General features: G+C 40.3%; 1 protein-coding gene and 1 long non-coding RNA gene across 11 annotated transcripts in view; one reads left to right on the top strand and one right to left on the bottom strand.

Annotated features, from left to right (window-relative positions):
- LOC421106 (KIAA0146) overlaps positions 1-22,382 on the bottom strand; it is a 205,947-nt gene that overhangs the window by 132,612 nt on the left and 50,953 nt on the right. For all 10 annotated transcript variants that reach the window (XR_003073926.3, XR_003073925.3, XR_005855832.2 and 7 more), the window contains one exon: positions 9,740-9,840. Coding sequence is in view for 6 of the 10 variants with exons in the window: in XM_025147953.3 (XP_025003721.2) it covers positions 9,740-9,840 (101 nt within the window). In the remaining 4 variants the exon portion in view is untranslated. The remainder of the gene's footprint in view (positions 1-9,739; positions 9,841-22,382) is intronic.
- On the top strand, positions 6,264-9,081 carry LOC121109538. The gene is made up of 2 exons (XR_005855842.1): positions 6,264-7,918; positions 8,432-9,081. It is a non-coding gene; the product is annotated as an uncharacterized LOC121109538 (long non-coding RNA).

Genomic DNA, 22,382 nt, shown 5'->3' with positions numbered 1-22,382 from the left:
GGGGCACAAAGTGTAAAGTCAGTCCCTGATACATAAAGTCTGAGTTGTCATGAAAAGAGAGAAAAGCACTGACATAACTGGTTGAGTATGGACTTTGAAGGTGCATTTAGGTAGGACAACTTGCTTCCTCTAAATGGCATCATTTAAAAGGAGAGGAAATCTGCCATCAGAGCTTGTAACACTCCCTCATCAAGGAGTTTTGCATCAAGGCCAGAAACCTTCAGAAGAAGATGCAACAACATGCTAGCAATTAGTCATCCAAAAGGTACTCCAGTCCTCCTGTGACCAACAGGAAAAAAAAAATCAAGTCCCAATGATGAGCTGGGTCAGCTTTCACCTGAAACGTCACATCAGCCCTTTGCAGAATGCTTCACCATGATAAGTGTCAATCATTGGACGGAAATCATTGCTAGATGAACTGTGATGAAACAAATGAATTCCTTCAGATCTCATAGATGGAAAGAACTTCAGACTCCTCAGAGACAGATGAAGAAAGCATCCAAAACCAGGCAAACAGAACACCAACAGCTTACTGCTACTGCTAGCTGAATCTGAGAAATCACAAGGAAATATCTTTTTGGAAATAGTAATAATTGAATAAATCTGGCATCTCAGGCATCTTTGGAACTCCTCAGCCACAAGAACCTTGGGCATTCTTTCTGGAAAAAGAAAAAACTGACATTTCACTAGATTGCTCTGGAAGTAATGCCTCATTTATTCCCATGGAAACTACAACAAGCACGAAGAGTACAATAACACCTCTTGCTAGAGCAAGTTCTCAGCTACAGAACACTATTTTTTAACATAGTCACCACCATTAGCTATGCACTTCCACCAATAAACAATAGCCTACGTGCTGCACTCAAAAATCTGCACGGCCACCTGGAACATGGCTTTTTTTTCACTTCACTGTCACCACTGCTGAAATGCACCACCTACCGCCTCACTGCGCCAACATCCACTGTTTGGTCTCCATAAACATTCAGCAAATGTTGATGAACATCAATAGGCACCATTTTTTCAGCATGGAAGAATTCAATTCCACATGTTTGCTCCATACACGTTCCCATGTCAGACACCACTGTGTCAGACTGTTCCTCTGCTGCCATCTCTCACACGGCAACAAAACATTACCAAATGTTGGCAGGAAGGTTCAACCTCTACTGCCATACCACCACCATCTGCCTCGGGTGTCATGGGCCAACATAATAAAATAGGAGGTACTGCTTTCAGAGCAGCCCTCATATGTGCTTACAATATGGAGCTGTTCTGATCATGAGTTCAGAAAAGCAACCAATAACAGTTTCTTGGTAGGAAGAAAGAAGTTATTCAGAACTACTAAGAACGTAGTTACTATCTCTGGTTCAGAAAGACCCTGAGTCAGAGATCTTTGCAAGTTCAGAGAATACTCTGTGAGAAATACCATGATACCATGAAGTATTAACTATTTTTCCTAGGCATTCTGCTAGCTCTTGCCACTGTCAGAAAGAGGATTCGAAGCTACGTGAATTTTGGGTTTGTCCATTTAGCAAATTTGCTTTCATGTCTCCAGTTAATTATTTACTTTCAGATGACCTCTGGGACATTGGTATCTCTCTCCAATATGAAACCTGGACATGAGGTAGCCCAGTTTATCCATAATGTTATTTCAGACATCTGGGAGATGAACAAACCCTGGTAAGTTCCTTTCATTTGTTTCTTATTTCAGTACACAGAGTGATGCTGCCCTTCAGTATATACCACAACAACAAAACATGTTTTAATACAACACATGGCAGATGTTCCACATTACCCTGAGTTCCAGAAGGATTAAAAATGAAAGATTCTCTGTTCCTTTGGAGATCATGGACCTTGAGATGTCAAACATTTTAAAAACTTGAACATGACTCCACAGCCTGAGTGAAGGCCCACAACAATTTTCAGACCTAACAAAGTGGCTTTACAGATGCATATATTTAAGCCACGGAGCCACTCCAACACTGAATGTACACGAAGGATGCACTGGCCATGCCAAAGGCAGCTTCTAGAGACATTAAGAAGAGAGCTAGTCTGTTTTCACTTTATCAACCAAGGAGAACTCTTGAGAGAAGAAAAGGAAAAAAACTGAGGAGCACAGTCTTAATAACTAGAAGTAAAATAAAATTACATTCAGACATTCTGGCTTCAGTGCCCAAAATACAACTCTGCAGTTTGCTTTAATAATTCTGTAACTATCAATGAGAAAAAAGTTATGACTTCTTGAGAACTGCATATTTTGTTGCTTTTGCTACACAGTGATGAGACTACAAGCACAGGGTCCACGGGACTGACGTGGAAAAAACACCAGATATTGACATCAACAAGACTACATGCAGTTTCAGATTGCTCACATGAATGTTGCTAAAACATTACTGTTCAAATGCTCAAAAATAACTCCTGTAGCCCTGAATGGAAAGCCCTCATAACGAACAGGTTCTCTTTACAGTAAGATGACAGAACCCTGCTAGTGGTCCACACAAGATCAACAGAATGAAGACAAATGCTTGGGAAGGACAAACTGGTATGTGTAATACTTCTCAGGTTCTGAGGAGAAAGCAAGGGTGGGGTTAATTTACTGTGTTCTGCATGATTGGAATGTGCTAGCTGGGACACCCAACATGCCTCTGCGCATGTTAACTCAAGCTTGTCATGGTTCCAAGGGAAAGGAAGAAGAGCTTCCAACACCAGGCGTTCCTCAGAAGTCATGGCACTTTGTGTTGCCTTCACTGTCTGAATAGAAACCCTCCCCATCTAGAAGACAAGCAGAAGGGGACCTGTCTCCACAGAAGCAACAATAACAATAAAGGGGAGGAAAAAAACAAAGTAGCACCAGCAAGGTCAAGAAAATCCGTGAAAACCAAAAGCAGGCAGCATTTACTGCTCAATTTCTGGATTTTCCATTCTTCCATGAGAATTTAAAACTTTAGTGATGTCCGGGGAATGTGTCTTACTCACAAGACAGAAGGATGTGAAGCATCCATCTTCAGTCCGAATACAACGTGACACAAGGTAGAAATAATTTTTCACAAAGGTCAAAGTACCAGTGATGACAACAATTAAATATCAACACGGAGAACCAACTCTACTAACACCTGCTTGTAGACTTCAAGATCTGTTGTTTAGTAAAATGTTAAGCAGTGTACAACTCTTCTCCTTTGTGCATTTTGATAAAAAAAATCACTCCTATGTGAGCATAAAGAACAGCATAGTGGACAGCATTACTACTGCAATAGTACAAAGTCTCTAGTAATAAAGAGCATGCACATCTACCAGTAAATACACATGTGGACTGTCCTACAAAACCAGAACAACAAAGTAACAGAGAAAGGAATGCTTTGGAAATTCCTCAGCCACAAGTCCTGCCACATGGATGAAAGAAAAACCAAGTAAGCAGGCTAAGAGGCAAAAGGAAGAGAAAAGGAAGAGTACTTCAGTACCTCCCTTTAAAATTAAATTAAATAGCAACACTCATTCAAGTAGAGAGAATTTCCTCTTCCCTCCCCCCCCCCCAGCCCAAAACAAAAAACACAACAAAAAACAAGACAAACTCATAAGAAAATCCAAGGAACTGGGAGAAGGATAAGATTGTTTTAAGCCACGTTATTCTTTGAAAATTTGCTAAAAAGTATTTATTAATTGTGCAAAGGCAGACAGGAGAATCTGTATTTTTTTCTACCAGCAAAACTGTCACGGTGTACAGTCCTTGATATTAATGATATCATTAAGGTATCTGAAGGACAGGTGCATTTAAGAAAGAACTGTTACTCTCAGTTATCAATCACAAATGATGTATACGAACTGCAGTTTAGAAGCAGAGTTGTACGTACTGAACCCAACATAATTGATATTTCTAAAAAATGTGTCCCAAAAGTTACATTATACTTCAAGTTAAATGGCAAATTCTTTAGAAATATGAACTACAAGAACTACAGGCATTACACTCAGGCTCTATTCATTCTAGCTGAATATTTTTATAAAATAATATTTCTAACTGAAAACAAACAAACAAACAAAGAATCTTGTGCAGTTCCCGTTGAGAACAGTCCTTCATATAAGAATGAAAGTTAATTTCTGCATTTAGTTGTGATGGCTTGATCAGATCAGATCTATGTTATGGAATTATAAAGTAAACAAAGAAAACTCCTTCATGTCTTGTTTAATAAAGTCAACTAGCATCAATTCCCATATTCGTCCCTCAGTTATTTTTTGTTTTCAAAGGTACTATTTGATCCTAGCAGCATTTAACTTCTGATTGTCTAACACATGTTCAAGAACTGCAGTACTAGCCCAATCACAGAATCATTCTACCTTTAGAGGGACCATCCTAAAGACAAACCTCCACCTTCATCCCTGGAAGCGTTCAAGGCCAGGTTGGACGAAGCCTGATCTAGTGGGTAGCAATCCTGCCCAAAGCAGGGGGTTGGAACTAAATGAACTTCAAGGTGATGATCCAGTGTAAACGATCCAATGCAAGCCATTTCATGATTCTGAGATATAAGACACCCTCTCGGGACAGCACTTAATATTTACAGCGGAAGAATAGCCAAGCCTACATTTTCTGGTTCAGACCAAAGTTCTACTTTCATTCCTGTAAGTATAAAATATCAAATTACAGGCACCAACAGAAAAAAAAAAAAAAAACCTTCTTTTGCTTGGCACCCATTATTGTTCTTTTTTCCGCCTCATGCAAAAGACCACAGGTGTAGGCATAACAAAGTCAGCAATCCAGCATATACCAAGCAGACCCTTGCAATCCAAAAGACAACGTTTAAAGCCAAGAAACAGCACTAAGATTCCAACGTTTTCACAGCCTGTACAAAGCCATCTGGTTGCTATTCTGAACCGTACATATTGCTATTCTTCCTGGACTGGTAGCTTCTGAAGCCATTCTGAAAGATGTTTCTCAACACACACCAAGTCTTGCATGCATGATGGATTTTTTCCACATCTATATTCAATAGAAGCTGCTGAATTTGGTCCTGCTTTAAACATTATGCACTCTTTATAAGAACATATATAAGCTAGTGATTGTGCATGCCATTGTTGTTTCTCATAAGAAAACACAAATAATACAGAGAATTCTTGTTTGAAAAAGACAAGTTTATACTTGATTTTTCCTTCCCAATGCTGTGACATGTTCAGGCTTTTGGCTAGCCAAAAAAAGATTTTTTTGGCTACTTGCCATTTCTTTAATTTATATTAACTCAAGACAAATTAAATTAGCAAGAACTAAGAATTAGTAATAATCGGAAAGCTCAGGCTTTTGTATTTTTAGAAGAATTTTGCATGGTAAAAGGAAACTATATTAAGAACTATCCTTGTTTTCTTTGTCCACAGACAATTTTTTGTGCAAGTCTCATTGCATTCAAGCTGCTAAAATCTTTTCTTCTCTCACACTGTAACTAGTCACCCAAACTGGAAGGTGGGAGAGTGACTCTTCATCTACTCTTTTGTAAGCCTTTCAGCCTAGCTGAAAATGCACTACTATGCACTAAGTCCTGTCCTCAGCTTCAAGGCTGAGAGGAAGGTGCAGTTTAGAAAGAAATGCCTACAGTTTGGGCTTGGTATCAACTTAGTTTAATTAATGCACTCAGTTGTAACCCAATCACACTGGTTCATCCTAAATCTTCATCTCGGACCTACGAATATCAGTTATCTCACCAGGTTACAAACTTTACAGAATAATTCATGTCTGCATTTTAAGTAAAAAAGTGCTTTGACAGCAACTGCAAGGAAAAAAATGCAGAGAAAGTTAGCCTTCTGAAGTTACTTTTGAAAAGAATCTGCATGAGTTTGCTTTATGTCTCATTTGTATCTTCTACAAGGACTAGAGAGTCTTCCAAATATAACTCAGAAGAGTGCTACTTTTTCTTCTGCATCATGCAATCCCCATATAACCAGCAGATGTTGACAGGAAAAAGGGTTGGGTTTTATTTTCCTCTCTCAACTGTCCAGATCTCTTTGCCCCAAACAGGAAATTTCACAGGGAAGTTGCAGCACAGAACACAGGGGAAAAAAAAAAAAAGCTTGCAAATGGTCTAAAAGCCTTGGTACGCAGTACTCTCCAACCATCAGCTTGATTGATGAGAGACTTCTTCATATGGTGACTGCACACCTCTCAGCCTCCCTTTTGCATCTTGTGAAGAACAACTAATCCTGGAGTTGTGGAGAAGAGCCCGATGTCAATCTGTTTTTAAATCACATAAGCATCCAACTAATGCCATGCAGCGCAGGCAAGCTTCTGCGCTCTCTCCTTTCAGACCTCAATGATAGCATTAGGTTGATTACAGAAATGGAATTATCCAGCAGGAAGAATGCAATTAGTAGTAAATACTTTCCCCCACAGTACAGACCTGTGCTGTATGATACCTTCATTTCCACGTTTGTCTGCAGTTTCAGAAAACTACCATCACTTGAGCAACCCAATACAGGGATAGGCTGCCAAGCATAACACTCCAGAATTGTCTAACTGGGAAAAATACAAATTCTTTTGTCCTGCAGAGTGATTGTGACGTAAGTGGGACAGCTCCCCCCACACGCTTCAGAAAATACAGAAATGCGTGCTGCAATGAGGCGCTCTGTTTGGAGGCGCTGCCTCATCCCAGTAGCCAAAAGGCAGTCAAACCACATTGGATACTTACCAAAAGAAGTCACAGGAACAAACAAAAGAATTTTAAAAAATTAATGCCAGCCAGAAGGTTTTTTTTGGGGGGCAATGTGGACATCAATAACCAAATAACAGCAAAACAAAAGCACAACATCCTATAACATGAAATGCTTAAAAGGGGGAGAAGAATGGCTCGTACTTCCAGAAACAGTTTTCCTGGTGACATGAGTGGAAGGAAGACCTCAAACTGATCCCATTTGTAATTGCTCCTCTCTGCCTTAACGATAAACTTCAGTTCTACGTGCCTAGGAAATACCCAGAATGACTTGGCGGCTCTTACAGTTACTTCAATCCTCCACACTAATCTTCAGATTCCTTTGGTAAATCATTTGAGTTTGTCATTTGATAAGTTTTTCCCTCTACTTTTGTTGCTGAAATCAGAAGCAGTCCTGGAAACAGACCGGGTTAGAAATATTACTACACAAAAGAGAGGGAGATGAATCCAAGAAGAAACTCAGATAAGTAAGAGATCCCCGGTATGAATCTAAAAAGATGACAGTGGTATGCTTTTGCTTTACTGATATTTCACACTTTCAGACTAGAAGCAATTGTAAAGTTATCTAGTTACACTACTAAAATTTCAACCGCTCAGACTGACATTTTCCAAACCAAACATCAATTTTATTCTGATGACATCAAACTGACTACTCGAAGAACAACACTATGAAAAGCTAATTTTTGTCTCGATGGAAAAAATATTCTCAATTATTATCACAGATATTTTACTGTGAATTTGTTATCTTCGTGCTTTGGAATAAGAATTGGTAATTGGAAATAATGGCAATTGGAAATGAAATCCCTAAATTATGGCATATTCAGCACCTTAAAGAAATTCAGTCGTAGGTTCTGGCAAATGCTTGCAGAGTAAATGAAGCAAAATCTGTCCTGGAGATTTCTAACGTGCCCAAGTTCTTACGTTTTTTCAGCACGATGGCAAAAGGCATATCCCAGAAATGGCTTATGAGACATTCTGCCAAAATGAAATCACCTCGAAGACAAACTCACCAGAATTTTAAAAGCGTACTTCACAGTAGAGCAACATATTTTTCCACAGCCTTTTTTTCTCATAAAATTCTAACTAATTCCAACTCATTTTCTCAAAGAAAAAAATCTAGCCAAGGCAGATGTTTTGGTTTACAGGTTGGAAGTGATGTCTCCAGAGGTCCCTTTCATCCTATACAATTCTGCAATTCTGTGAATATTTCAGCCTAATAGTTAAAGTCTAGCAGACTGGTGAGTAGCCAAACAAAGTTCTTGTAATGACACACATGATGTTAAGACAAAAAGATGAGTTATTTTGCACACCCATTAGCATAGAGATCAGTAAAAAGAACTGCTAAGACGACAGAGCCAGTATCAGTTTTTGTTCCTCATTTCAGAAAAAAAGCAAGAGGATGTTCTCATACCACTATAAGGAAGGTGGAAGTAACTTCCTATCCACTAGTAACTCAGGTGGAGGATAAACAACTTGCAAAAGGCTTGATCAAGGGCTTGATGCAAAAGGTCTTCAGTGAGCATGCCTGTGTCATTTTCAATGTAGCAGTTCTGAAGAGAGTTGACTAATGACACCTCTTGTTCTCTGATACTGCTTTGTGGAATACAAAACATATTTCAGATAACTAATTTTATGAGTTACAGTTTCAGCTTTTCATCAGTGGAAAACCGTAATTAAACAAGAGCAGTTCCAGCAGGATTTGAGAGTAAACACAATTAAAATGGTTTCATCAATGACTTTCCTTTGTCTAGGTAGAAGAAGTGAATGGCAACTGGAGAATGGAGACCTGATCTCAGAAATCATCAGCTGCAGAAGTGACGGAATCACATCAGACAATCATCCTATAACCAAAACCAAACCAGACCCAAGTCCTTACTAAGTGCCTTGAACACACAGGAGGCCAAGCAGTGAACAGAAGCTGAGCAATGGTTTTGACAAGACTAACACTGAAAGGATACATACGGAGTAGCTGCCCTCATTTCTAAGACCCTGTGAAAAGTCTGAGAGTGTGCAGTAAAGGGCCATGCAAATCACTTGAAGATTGAAAAAAAATCTCTAGAGCCTTAAAGATCTCATTCTGTTTAGCTTATGAAATTTGTGAAGCAGCATGATTTTGCTATGAAAGCGTCAGAGAGGGAAAATGCCACATACTAAAGAGCTCTTGAATCCAATGGAGAACTGCTTTATGAAAAACAAAAGATGGGAACTGAAGCCAGACAAACCCAGATTTGGAAAACAAACAACCAAAAAATTTGAGTGGAATTAAGGACAACTCTCAAGGCAAGTGATAGATTCCCTTATCCGCATGTTTTCAAATTAAGACCAGAGGACTTTCTGAAAAACAAATGGAATATGTGCTCAGAAACAATCAGTGGGCTTATTAAAGAATAAATGCTTGAAATTTTGTAGCCTACAATCACATACAAACTGATAAAAAAAAGCCTCTTAGACTCTATGATTTATTATCTCCTACGAAATATTACTGAAAGATGGTGCTATCAGTCACTTAGAACTAATTAGTTTAACTCCTACCCTTTCCTTCTGGGAAGAGTGTCCCTGCAGTTATGTTTCACACTCATTTCACAGTTGCGTTCATTTGTCTATGTTTGCCACCATCCACAATTTCAGAAATTATCCATGAACATGGGTGACTTCAAAAGAAAAATTGTCAAGGGAAGAGGAAGAAGTGGCTATAAAGAAACCATAAGAACAACAAAGAAATTGCACATCCATAAAATAAACCTTGACTTCTCTTACCAACGGCTAGAAACACCATTTTCCCAAGTGCTGGAAAGCAAAGAGTTCTACAGAATCTGGTAGATGGATGGTATGTAAAAGAAGATTTTTACCCTTTACATTTAAATGCCTTTGTAACAGGGGCATTGCAAACTCAAAACAATCAAGAAAACATTAAGCCCAATTCAGGCAATATCAAATTATAAATTTCAGTAGTACATCTATGTAGGCCACATGCATATATACATATGTGTACTTTCATATACATATGTTTATATTTCACATACATATATGTGCTTTTACATGTGTATGCTGCTTCTTACCTGATGGGATTTTAGCATCTGAAATGCACTGATGTCTCCAAAAGCTAATAGCAGATCTTTCTCTGTTCTGCAGTCGACATAACCTCTCAGCCAGCCCTCCCCTGCAGAGAAGGAATAGATGCTCAGTTTTGCCAATAATCAGAATAGGGTTTTCCCAAGTGAGAAACCATAGGACAGAAGGGATATCACAGAATGGTTTGGGTTGGAAGGGAGCTTTAAGACCATCTAGTTCCATCCCCTTGCTATAGAGAGGGACACCCCCCACTACATCAGAGTACTCAAAGCCCCATCCAGCCCAGCCTTGAGCACCTCCAGGGTGGTGGAATACATATAATTCGACCCCTAAAGACAGAAACATATGGTAACATTACATTTTACAGATTAGCTCTCCTGGTTTTTCACTTTCCAGAGGACAACCGTATGTTTCATTGGGAATATAGAATCAGTACACACAATAAAACATTTTCCACTATCTGGGTGTCCATAATCCTCAAGTTTTCAGCCGTGTTTCAATCTTTACACAAAGACTGTAAAGAAAGATCCCCAACTTCCCTGCACTTATCGTGACAGCTACTACAGACAGTTGTGAATTTGAAACAAACACCCTAAATGGTTTAGCGTAGCCACTAGTTATAACAGGTTGGATTTTTTTTCTCCTAGATTTGTTTGTCTGTTGGCAAGGAGTGATCACAGAAATATTCTTTTACCCATACTTGACCCTGTGATTCATTTCACAAGCTGGGTCAAGTGTGCAGTTTCAGTGGTCTGAACACACTCCAAGATGGAATTAATTTAGCATTCCCAAGGTGAGGAGCAGAGGAGTGGCATCTAAACCACACACATTTAAGGTAACACTAAAGCAATTCCTATCCCATGGATCCCAATCCAAGGTACATCAATTTATCATCTTAAAACAAAAAATACTGTCATAGAAGCTGTCCTTCAGTTGTTGTAATGAAGTTAAGGACAGTATGAGGGTATTTGAGCCTTTCTCTCTGGCTTCAAACAATTTTATTTCCTTAACACTGTGTTTCTCCACTACAAGAACAATGCAGCACATTAATAAGGGCTTCCACTAGCTGCAATATGTCCTTAGGTAAACTTGGTTTAGGAATCAAAGAGGGAGCACAAGACCACCTCATTTGTGCATATGAATGGGGTTATTATTTTAGAATGTAGTTCACATAGCTTGGTAAAGCTGACACTGCAAACGAGAAACTGGAAGGACTCTCACCTGTGAAAACCAAGAAGTAGCTAAAAAGGCTAAGCAGCGTATCAGGTAGTCTGTAAAAATCTCTTTGGTTAGAAATTACTAACAGCTGCTTTACCTGCAGATAAATCAACAGATTACATAAAAACAAATTATCAGTCTCAGCTGATTTTCTAGTTAACCAACTATCTAATTTGCAAAACCATAACTATTGTCAGACTTACTAGATAGTATGGCTAAACAACTCAGTAGAAAAGACCACAGAATGGATACTCAAATGCAAGAGCCATGCTTTACCCAGAATGATTCATGGAAGTTACATGGTTTACATTACTGCAGTCTCTTCCCCAGCTGCGGGGATTCTGGGAAGAGGAAAACTCTAATTTACTATCTTCCAGAGGAGCAAAGAATCCCCAAATTCCCAAACTAAAGAACCCTCTCTCAAAAAGCTACAGGACTTGCTGTATCGAGCAAGAACACTGACAAAAATACTTGGGAAACCTTGGGCTCCAGTGAACTTACAAAAAGCTTAACAACATGAACTGCTTTCAGCAAGAATCATGAAACACAGAGTCAACTAATACAAAAAATGCAACGGGTACTTCATTATGCAGCAGGGTCAACTCAAGCACAACCTTGTACAGGACAATTTGATCCGCTGCTAACATTTTGCTCAGCCACATTTACCTCAAACTTGAGTACTCAAGCATTCCTGCGCTCCAGTAGCTGTGGACAAAAAGCTTCTACAAACACCAGCAACCTGCCCACCCAGTTTTTCTGAAGTTCATTTTGTTCAGCTCTGCTGCATGATCTACCCAAGCCATGCTAGAACACCGCTCACTTCAGCTACGCTTGGAAATACAGCAGCTAAATGCATTTGGAGTTTGCTTGTTTGAGTCTGAGACCGAGCTCTATACAGAGAGTTGGACTACAGCAATAAACAGAACAGCTAGTAGCTGAAAAACATTTCTAGTGGGAGAAAACTGCTCAGTAGAAGCATTCCAAAACCCTATTTCATTCCTTCCACAAAGAGCATTCAAAGAAGTGCATTTTCTTAAAACGCTTAAGGCACAAAAAAACAGCTTTTAGAAGTTCACAGTGTAATTTAGAACCATACAATCATAGAATCCTTAGAGTTGGAAGGGACCTTTAATGGCCATCTAGTCTGACTCCCCTGCAATGAACAGGGACACCACAGCTAGATCAGGTTGCCCAGGGCCTGATCCAGCCTCACCTTGAAAGTCCCCAGGGACTTTCCTCCCCCGTTTTCCTAATTAGGGTTGTAGTTGTGTCCAGTCAGTTCCTACTCTTCAGGAAGCCCACTCCCACTTCACCTATGGCAGAAGCACTTTGTAACATGAAAGAAAGAAAGCTTCTGGTTTCATGGCACACAGCAGGAATACAAAGAAAACCAACCAAACAGCAAAAAAAAAGCCCACTGTTTCAGGCCAGATGTGTCTGCCAGGGAAGGTCTTACTCTGACACTTCATTACTCATTTGCTAATCATGTCTGTATTAGGACAATAGTTATCACAGAGTCCATGAAGAATAAAATTATGTCATTCCCTCGCAGGCCTCCATGCTAATAAAACAAATTGATATTTATTAATACTCATCCTTCAATTCCAATTCCAAATGCAGTTAAAGTAATTTAAACCGCAAACATAATGCATTTTGCATCTGCTTGGTTGGAGGATATAAAACCTAAACAAAAAATGCATTTATGAGATGTTCTCAGCTGGTCACTGGAACTGCCTTCCGCACACCCCCCCCCCTGCCTGTTTCATACACTGTGAAACTGGGAAAATACAGTTCAAGGACATGCCATGCACAAAAGGAATTTATGTAGCAATTGAGCTGGCTGTTTATGGTTCATTTATTTTAAAAAGTAGAAATGAAAAGAAGAAATTTAAATACTGCTCCATATGCAGAATGAAGCCCACTACACTTAAAGCCAAGAAATCCAAGAAAAAAAAAGGTGCTTTCTGTTGCATAGTTTGGCAGTTTTTAAGATAATGACACTCGAGACCTGTACATTTCTTCTCATACAGTACAGGTGCCCACACTGCTGAAGGTGTTCATGTATGCGCTATGAGATATTATGAACTACGCAGACCCACTCTTGGCTGTACAGAGGGAGGGTAACAGAGCTACACAGAGCTCACAGGGAGCAGAGCATGATAGCAGGTGCCAACTCCAGTGTAAAACCAAACTCCTCGCTTAGGAAAGACCAACACTTACAAATAATATCTTATTTTTAAAAACATCCAGTTCCCTCTTTTACACATATCTACGTTTATCTAAGTTTGCCTTATGATACACTTAATTGTCCTAGCTGACAAACCCACCATCTGGTGTATATTTATCTCAAATTGGAAAAAGTATTCTGATTACCAATTCAAGGAAGCCAATGGTCTGTATTTAAATGACAAAAGCTATAATCTGAGACGCATACCTTACTGACCAGCACTTCAAATTTGACCCCAAAACAATGTTTTATCATAAGCACATTTAATGCATTTGGCAGAAAGTTAAATCGAAGGCCACTCAGTGAAGCCAAACTGCCCAGATACGATCTCGACTAGTCAAAACCGTTCTATTTTTCATCACACAACTCTGAAGTACAACTATTTTGCGTTGTTCTTTTTAAATCCCTTAAGGCAGACAGACTTAACAAGCAGAAATCCACGCACCACTTCCCTATTCAATCTGAGCTTGTTGAAGTACTCATTTAAAATACCGTACTGCCATTGCTGCCCACGTTGAACAATATCCACACTAAGGACGGGTTTGATGACCAAAAGAAAGCTGAGTATCGAGGGTAAAAGCTTGGTTCCTGGTGGCTGTTGGTTTGCACAAACAGCGAGATTTAAGAGTTTTATACCAGGAGTTTCGTAGGAGTGCTGGAGCTCTTCCTGTGCTCGTGTAATGAGGTTTTAATTTAGTAGGGCAATTACTGAAAATAACCTCACAAAATTAAAGTCACCTACATTTACTTCCTCAGACTTCATTCAAATTTAAGAGCGGGGAACACATAAGCACCTCTTCGATTAAGTTATCTCCTCATACACATTACTCCACTCCACATATTTCAAAACACTATGGATTACACAAATACATGTATCCATCTCAGGACTGGGCACTTTGCCTCACTTTTTCTTTTCAAAGCAGTGACAGCAATGACAGGTCTCTACCCATACTTCCAAGTTAACCAGTTAAATAACTTTTGCAGCATTCAGCTGTCCAATTCCACTTTATAGGGCGCGTATTGGAATTTGTCTTCACTGTAAAGCCATCAGATGTTTTCAGCTTGCATAATAATAAGCAACACTGAGTGCTGACAGTTGCTACTACATGCTCCATTAGCATAAAAATAGCACGGGTAGGTAAGAAAGATGTGATCCAAGTCACCTCTACAGAGGCCCACCTCCTCTCCAGTGAAGGAGAGGGGCTGTTGACTTAGTGAAGTAACAAGGAATCTGAAAGCAATTTTACGTGTACAGATCAGCCCTATTCAAGCTTCCACCTTAGGGTGAATCACTAGAAACATGATGATCACTGGGGTAATTTTGCTTGTTAAATGAATGCAATTTTTCTAGAATCCTTTTCCATTCATTAGAACAAGCAGAAACCACCAGAGTATCATAGAATGGTCTGGATTGGAAGGAAACTTTAAGATCATCCAGCTCCAATCTGGATCCAACTGCTATCCAACTGCTATCGGCAGGGACACCTCTCACTACACCAAGGTGCTCAAAGCCCCATCCAGCCTGGCCTTGAATGCCTCCAGGGTAGGAGCATCCACAGCTTCTCTGGGCAATCTGTTCCAGGCTCTCACCACCCCCACAGTAAAGAGTTCTTTTCTAATATCTAGTCCAAATCTACTCTCTTCCTGCTTAAAGCTATTCCCTTCATCTTGTCACTACCTGCTTTATATAAAAAGTCCATCCCCAGCTTTCCTGTAGGCCCTTTTCAGGTACTGGAAGGCCACTATAAGATTCCCCCTGAGCCTTCTCTTGTCCAGCTGAAGAGCCCCAGCTCTCTCAGTCTGTCCTCATAGGGGAGGTGCTCCAACCCCCTCATCACCTTCATAGCCTTCCTCTGGAACCACCCCAACAACAAAATGTCCTTCTTGTGCTGAGTGCCCCAGAACTGGGATGCAGTACTCCAGGTGGGATCTCACAAGCACAGAGCAGAGGAGCATAATCATCTCCCCTGACCTGCCACTCACACTTCTCTTGATGCAACCCAGGATACAGTCAGCCTTCTGAGATGCAGGCACATGTTGCCAGCTCACATTGAGTCTTTCTTCAACTGACACCCCCAAATCCTTCTCCTCAGGGTTGCTCTCAAGCCATTCTTCACCCAACCTGTATCTGTGCTTGGGATTGCCTTGACCTAGGTGCAGGACCTTGCACTTGGTCTTACTGAACTTCATGAGGTTGGGATGGGCCCACCTCTCTCTCAAGCCTATCCAGGTCCCTACAGATAGCATCCCTTCCCCCAGCATGTCAAGTGCACCACTCAGCTTGGTGTCATCTGCAAACTTGCAGAGGGTGCACTCAATCCCAATGTCCATGATGCCTACAAAGACATTAAGTAGCACGGGTCCCAGCACTGATCCCTGAGAATGCCACTTGTCACTGGCCTCCACTTGGACTTTGAGCCATTGACCACTACTCTCTGAGTGACACCATCCACCCAGTTCCTTATACAGCGAGAGGCCATCAAATCCATTTTCTCCAATTTGGCAATCAGGATGCCATGCAGGACAGTGTCAAACACTTCACACAGGTTCAGGTAGATGACATCAGTTGCTCTTCCTTTATCCACTGATGCTGTAACTCCATCATAAAAGGCCACCAGTTTTGTCAGGCATGACTTGCCCTTGGCGAAGCCATGTTGGTTAGCAACAATCACCTGATCTTTATATTCCATGTGCCTTCAAAGGGCCTTCAGGAGGATCTGCTCCATGAACTTGCCAGGCACAGATGTGAGACTGACTTGCCTGCAGACAGCCATAATTTTAAGTCCCTATAAGAAGAATTCAGTAACTGTTCTTTGTTAAAAGTTCTAGGGTCTTTCCCCTGGAAGCAAATCAATATTTCTCCCAAACCACAATTTTCATATCAGATCAACAGCACATTGTGCACACATGTGAAAGGAAAAGAAAATGAAGGTCTGTACTCTAACAAAAATGATCATTGCTAACGCAGAGCTATCAACGGACAGTTGCATCTTCCAGCACAAAAATAAAGAAAAGCAACCTCCAACACATTTGAAATAAATACAAACCAAATTTACAGATCACAAAGAGATCTGGGAAGATCACAGAGTAGATCTTCCTACTTGCTATGTTAACGCACATATGAGACACAGAAGTGATCCAAGACAGTCAGCACGGCTTCCCCAAGGTCAGCTCTTGCCTGACCAATCTCATGGCCTCCTATGATGGAGCGATGGCATCAGCGTACAGGGGAAGGGCGACAGATGTCATCTACCTGGACTTCTGCAAAGCATTTGACATGGTCCCTCACCACATCCTTCTCTCTAAATTGGAGAGGTGTGGATTTGAAGGATGGACTGTTCGATGGAATAGGAATTGGCTGGCTGGACACAGCCAAAGGGTTGTTATCAATGGGTCTGTGTCCGGATGGAGGCCAGTCACAAGTGGTGACCCCAAGGGTCGGTCTTGGGACCGGTGAACTTCAACATCTTCAGATGAAGAACCCCTTAAGAGCAGCCCTGCAGAGAAGGACTTGGGGGTCCTGGTGGATGAGAGGCTGGACATGAGCCGGCAGTGTGCACCTACAGCCTAAAAGGCCCACTATATCCTTGGGCTGCATTAAAAGAGGAGTGATGAGCAGGGAGAGGGAGGTGATTGTTCCCCTCTACTCAGCTTTTGTAAGGCCCCGTCTGGAGTACAAGTACTGGAGTACTTGTATTGGGCCCCCAATACAAGAAAGATGTGCAGCTCTTGGAGCGGGTCCAGAGGAGGGCCACTAAGATGATCAGAGGGCTGGAGCACCTCTCCTATGAGGAAAGGTTGAGGGAACTGGGCTTGTTTAGCTTGGAGAAGAGACGGTTCCAGGGGGACCTCATTGTGGCCTTCCAGTACTTGAAGGGAGCATATAAACAGGAAGGGGAATGGTTGTTTACAAGGGTGGACAGTGATAGGACAAGGAGAAATGGTTTTAAACTAAGACAGGGGAGATTTAGGTTAGATATTAGGAGGCAGATTTTCACTCAGAGGATGGTAAGGTACTGGAACAGGTTGCCCAAGGAGGTTGTGGATGCCCCATCCCTGGAGGCATTCAAAGACAGGCTGGATGTGGCTTTGGGCCTGGTCTGGTGGTCGGTGACCCTGAACAAAGCAGGAGGATTGAAACTAGATGATCTGTGTGGTCCATTTTAACCCAGGCCATTCTATGATTCTATGATTTAGAAAACTGCACTGATGTTGATTTCTGTTGTATACCAGTCACCCCTATTTCAATTCTCTGAACTACAGTATCCACTTGGAGAGGCTTTTTTTAGTCCAGCTGGGTCTACGAGGCAGACATGCCGAGGCCTCTGTTAGAGTTTTAAGAATCCTAAGAGTCAGATCATCTCTCAGAACAGTTAAAAAAGTCAGCAGTCTTTTCTGGTTTGCATGTGTTTCTTTTTTTTTTTTAACCAACTGTTCCACAGAGATGCTCATCCCCATAAAACATGCACATTACAAGGATACCATCTTCATCAGCCATCATAGCTTGAGGTCTCATTCAGCAACTGCCTGAGAGAGAAGCAACCATCTAGATGATTTAGTGTCCCCAGCTGTAAATTCCACACAGTGTAAACTAGACATGTCCCCGTTCCACTTTCAACAATTAAACCTTTTCATGTAATATATTTGCATCATGCCACAGTTACTCTAGCAAGTCAGAAATGGCTCTTTGTAATTGAGGCCAGAGCTTCATCATCCCTGTGTAGTGAGATTTTGTTTACAGGTCCTTGTAGCCTCGTCCAGTACAGAGGAAGAGAGCTAAGAGGGATGACAGCCACAACAGTCAAGAAGAGTGCGAGCGAGCACTTTTTAGGTTTCATAAATTCCCCAGCAAAAATATCTGAGTATAACTTTATAGGCAGTTGATTTTCCCATGTCTTTATTTAGACAAGTTATCTCTCAGAGTACGTATGAAAGAATTCAGGAACATCTTTTGAAATTCGTAGACTTTGAGGCCTGCTTTTTTCTTCATTTTTAAAGCATTGATTACCCTTCTTTCCAGTTGCTGAAAAAGCTCAGTGCAGCCCTCTGGCCCTTCAGGCTATATATTAGAAAAAAAAATATTCAGATTGCCCTACCTCTTTTACAGCACTCACCAGAATTAAGATGATTTAATATGGAGAGACTTCATTCACAGAAATAAGTAATCCCTCTTTGGGAGGTATTAATAAATAAATTAATCAAGTGCCAGACTCACACACACCATTTCTCATAGAACAGAGTGACACAAACTTAAGAGGAAAACCGTGCAAGATTCAGTTTTGATAGGAACAGCCTTGCCCCAGTAGATAAGGGAACGGTTCTCCTCCCAATTCTGAAGGTTTTGGTTCCCTGAGCACAGCTCTCACACAAAAAAGCAAACTTCAAAATTAAACAAATCAAACCCATCAAAGTGACTTCTGTTCAGTAGAGAACAATTACATCTTGCTTCAACCATTTCAAACAGTAAGATACATTACATATGAAATTTGGAAAATTTGTCACATTAAGGAAAAAAATATCTATTCATTTATTTATTTAAAGACATCTCCTTTTAACAACAGTCTTCTGGCCCATTTAAACAATCTGTTTTTTGTTTTTTTTATTAAAGAAAAGGCATTTTAACTTTCAGTAAGTGACTAACAGACTGCCCATGCGTATTTCCAGTGATTACAAATGGAACATCTGTACTGCAGCCATGATATTCTTCAGTTACATTCTCCTAATCTAAGAAGAAATTCACTAACAAGTACAGTTTCATTCAACAGTAAGGACTTCAGCCTAAGATCACTAGGCTTAAAAGAGCTTGTTTGTTGTTGTTATACTCTCGTGCTATTTATGGATGCATCTAAGAAAAACAGATCCAATTTTAAAGCCGGCTTCACTTGTGCCAACTCCTCCCTCTCTTGGCACTTTCCTTTACTTTTAGGACCTCAGTTGGCCTCGTGACCATTTCATTGCATGTAGAACCAGGACACTGTGTAATTGTCTACTTTTCTGATAAGAAGTTAAATATAGAAGATCAAATCTGTAGGTGATGTTCTGATTCACATAAGAGATCTAAATGGTATTTTCCTAAGGTTTTAATTTCACTATTAAGCTAAAAAGGGCCATACAAAAATAACAAGAAAATCCATGCCATTAGGAACAAACATCCAGCCTTGACCCAAACCTAAAGCAGTTACTTCTACACAACTAAAAGCAGTCGCAGCATGACAGATTTTGAAGTAGAGTTAACATTATGTAATGCGAGATATCCATTTCCTGCACTGAAAGCCAGACTTCCAGGCTGATGGAAGTAAAACTCTGTTTGAAAAAATAAACAATTCATAAAACCTCCTAGACGTCTTCTTGTAGACAGGAAACACTGAGTGAATGCATTTTGAGTCTTCTTGTTTACAGACACTGAATAAATGCAGTGACTGGTTTATCCTGTGTAACAAACACTGAGACTTCCAACATACCCTTAATTTCTCCCTTTGTTAACGAGGGACACTTGAGTGACTTGGAATTAGCGCAGTTTATACATTTCACCTTGTAACATGAATTCATAATCTGAATAGAGCTTCCTGAAAACTAATACTTGCAGGACATAATCCCTTCTCCCTTAGCTTTGCAGATCACTTGCAGGAGATTTTTATTTGCTTCCATTTGACCGTAATACTCATTGCTGTCAACAGGCAGCTTGTACGGAAGCAAGGGTAGTCTATACATAGTTGAGAAATCAAAACTCTGTGGTAGAATAAAAGGGTAAGAACATTTAAAACCAATAAACCAATACCTCTTGACCTAATCACCAAGCCAACTCATCTCTGTATCAAATACCACTATTAGTACTTCCTTATCAGCTATCTTAATAGCTTATAGTGCAGTATAGTGGCATTTATATCTCAGAACATCTCGGAAAATGATACTACTTCCACTCACTCTGATCCCATGTTTATTTAAATAAAATGAATGTGGCTACTCAAGATGGCACATAAAACCAACGTTTAAGGTGAGAATGTCCCAGATTTACAGTTTTATGGTGGTGAGCAAAAGATTTCATTTTGTTACCAGCATAGCAGATCTGACTGGCACCTCCTACAGCAGTGCCCTGCAGGGAACTCAAGAACCTGACTCAGGCCTCCAACACATCTGAAAGATAAGGCAATACTGACTACCACCTCTACGCTGCAGTTCACTGCAGAAAGAAGAACAACCTCCATCTAAACAATTCTGAAAACAAGAGCTAACAATACCAGAGATATATGAAGCAATGCTTGTATTTGGCAAAAAAGGGCACAGAATAGATCAGTTAAGTGAGGGAAAAGCAGCTTACATAATTCCTTTCTTTTCTGAAGGTTCTAATCACATTCCAAAACCCCATAGAGCTATTAAGTGAGAACAATTGCATCGTGCCCCTTCAAAGTTCACTCACCACAGCAGTGTATATGTCCCACATTCCTTTTGAGGAGACAGATGGACTTCTCATTTTCTTTCTACTCTAAGGTGTTGAACTTACACTCAAATTTCTAACACTAGCATTATTAGATTTTAATTATCCATAATCAGCTCATTTCTGAAGATTTATCTTATGTATACTAGACTTCAATTTTCGTAAAGAATTACAATTGTATCCTTAATAGGATGAAACAAACAATACTCTTATTCATATCATGCCTTATTTATATCAGCACTTTTCCATCACTTACGTATAACAAAACAATCTGGTTTTGGATTAGAATCTCTCACACAGAGCACTGGAATATGTTGTCCAAAGACACGGTGGATGACCCAACCCTGGAGACACCCAAGGTCAGGCTGAACGGGCCTCTGATCAACCTGATGTAGCTGTAGGTGTCCTTGTTCATTGCAGGGGAGTTGGAACAGATGACCTTTAAAGGTCCCTTCCAACTCAAACAATTCTACGAATTTGCATAGGAAGACCAAGGCTGTATCACCTCTGCTATCTCCCCTTAACCCACACTTCACTAAGCACCAGTCTGGAAAAAGAGCATTTGGTTAAGCTCTTTTCCACCCACTGCAGAATTCCCAATGGTCCAAGTGAGAACTCATGGGAGAGATCCTATCTGCAAGAATTCTCTTGCTTACTGCTTTTTGGCTGTGATTTCAATCCACAGGAGAGGCAGGAAGGAAGGAGAAAGAACAAGCCAAAAAATGCTGTGTAGCTTTTAGCTATATAACCAGAAAGAAAATATTATCACTTAATTGATCATGAAGTTGATCAATCCTCTCCAAACTGGACTTCAATGCACAGCACTGAAAACCTAAGCCTTCCACTCGGTTCCAGCACAAAACAAAAACAAAAAATCCACCCTGCAAATGTTGTTCTTTTAGTCATTCTGGCCAAATTGCATTCTGTATCGAAAAATTACAAATGAATAAATGCTTATTCCACTGGACATCCACTTCAAACTACTTATGCTATAAAAATACATTTTTGCACTAAGTGATATTTGATCATCAGAATCATCAAATTAAACTGACAGGTGCAGATTGAAGCCATGTTTAAGCTATGTAGCCACTAGCTGTGGGGTTTTATTGCAGCAGTCAAAGTTCTTATGGCTTCAGAAAACTACAGGACAAATCCACGGAGGATAACAAAACACTCATACAGATCCTGAGCAGTAAAGTGCCGAAAGCTCAAAGTGCATCCAAGTAAAATACCACCATGCAATTTGCCCTGTTCTTACTACCTTCACATATACTTGCTGTTGGCCAATGCTAGCATTTTGGGTGGTTACAGCTTTGGTCTGACCTATTAGAGCTCTGGCTTCATGCTTTTAAAATAATAAGAAGTAAAGCTTAATTGCACAAGCAAAGCACTGCAAGTACAGAGATCCTCAACTAGTTACAGCTTCAAATCTGTTCCTCTGCTTGGCATATCAAAGTAGTCAAGAAAATTTTAAAAGACCAATAAAATATGGCTATTTATTTAACAGAAGCAAGGATTCGCTTTCTAAGCGCCTTATTTTCTGATTGATTACTGTATAAAATCAGCAGAAAGAACCACATTGTTAAGGATGCAATTGGTACCTACAGCAGCATAGCTCATAATTTTCCTTCCCAACATTTGAGCCACGCCCACACAAATACCACATAAAACAACTCTTGTGAATTCAAAATAAGAACTGACTATGTTTGCATTGCAGTTAGCTAGGGACATAATGGATCGTGTACATCAG

Source organism: Gallus gallus, chromosome 2 (assembly GCF_016699485.2).
Source record: "Gallus gallus isolate bGalGal1 chromosome 2, bGalGal1.mat.broiler.GRCg7b, whole genome shotgun sequence".
Taxonomy (NCBI): domain Eukaryota; kingdom Metazoa; phylum Chordata; class Aves; order Galliformes; family Phasianidae; genus Gallus; species Gallus gallus.
This window is presented reverse-complemented; position numbering and strand designations above follow the sequence as displayed.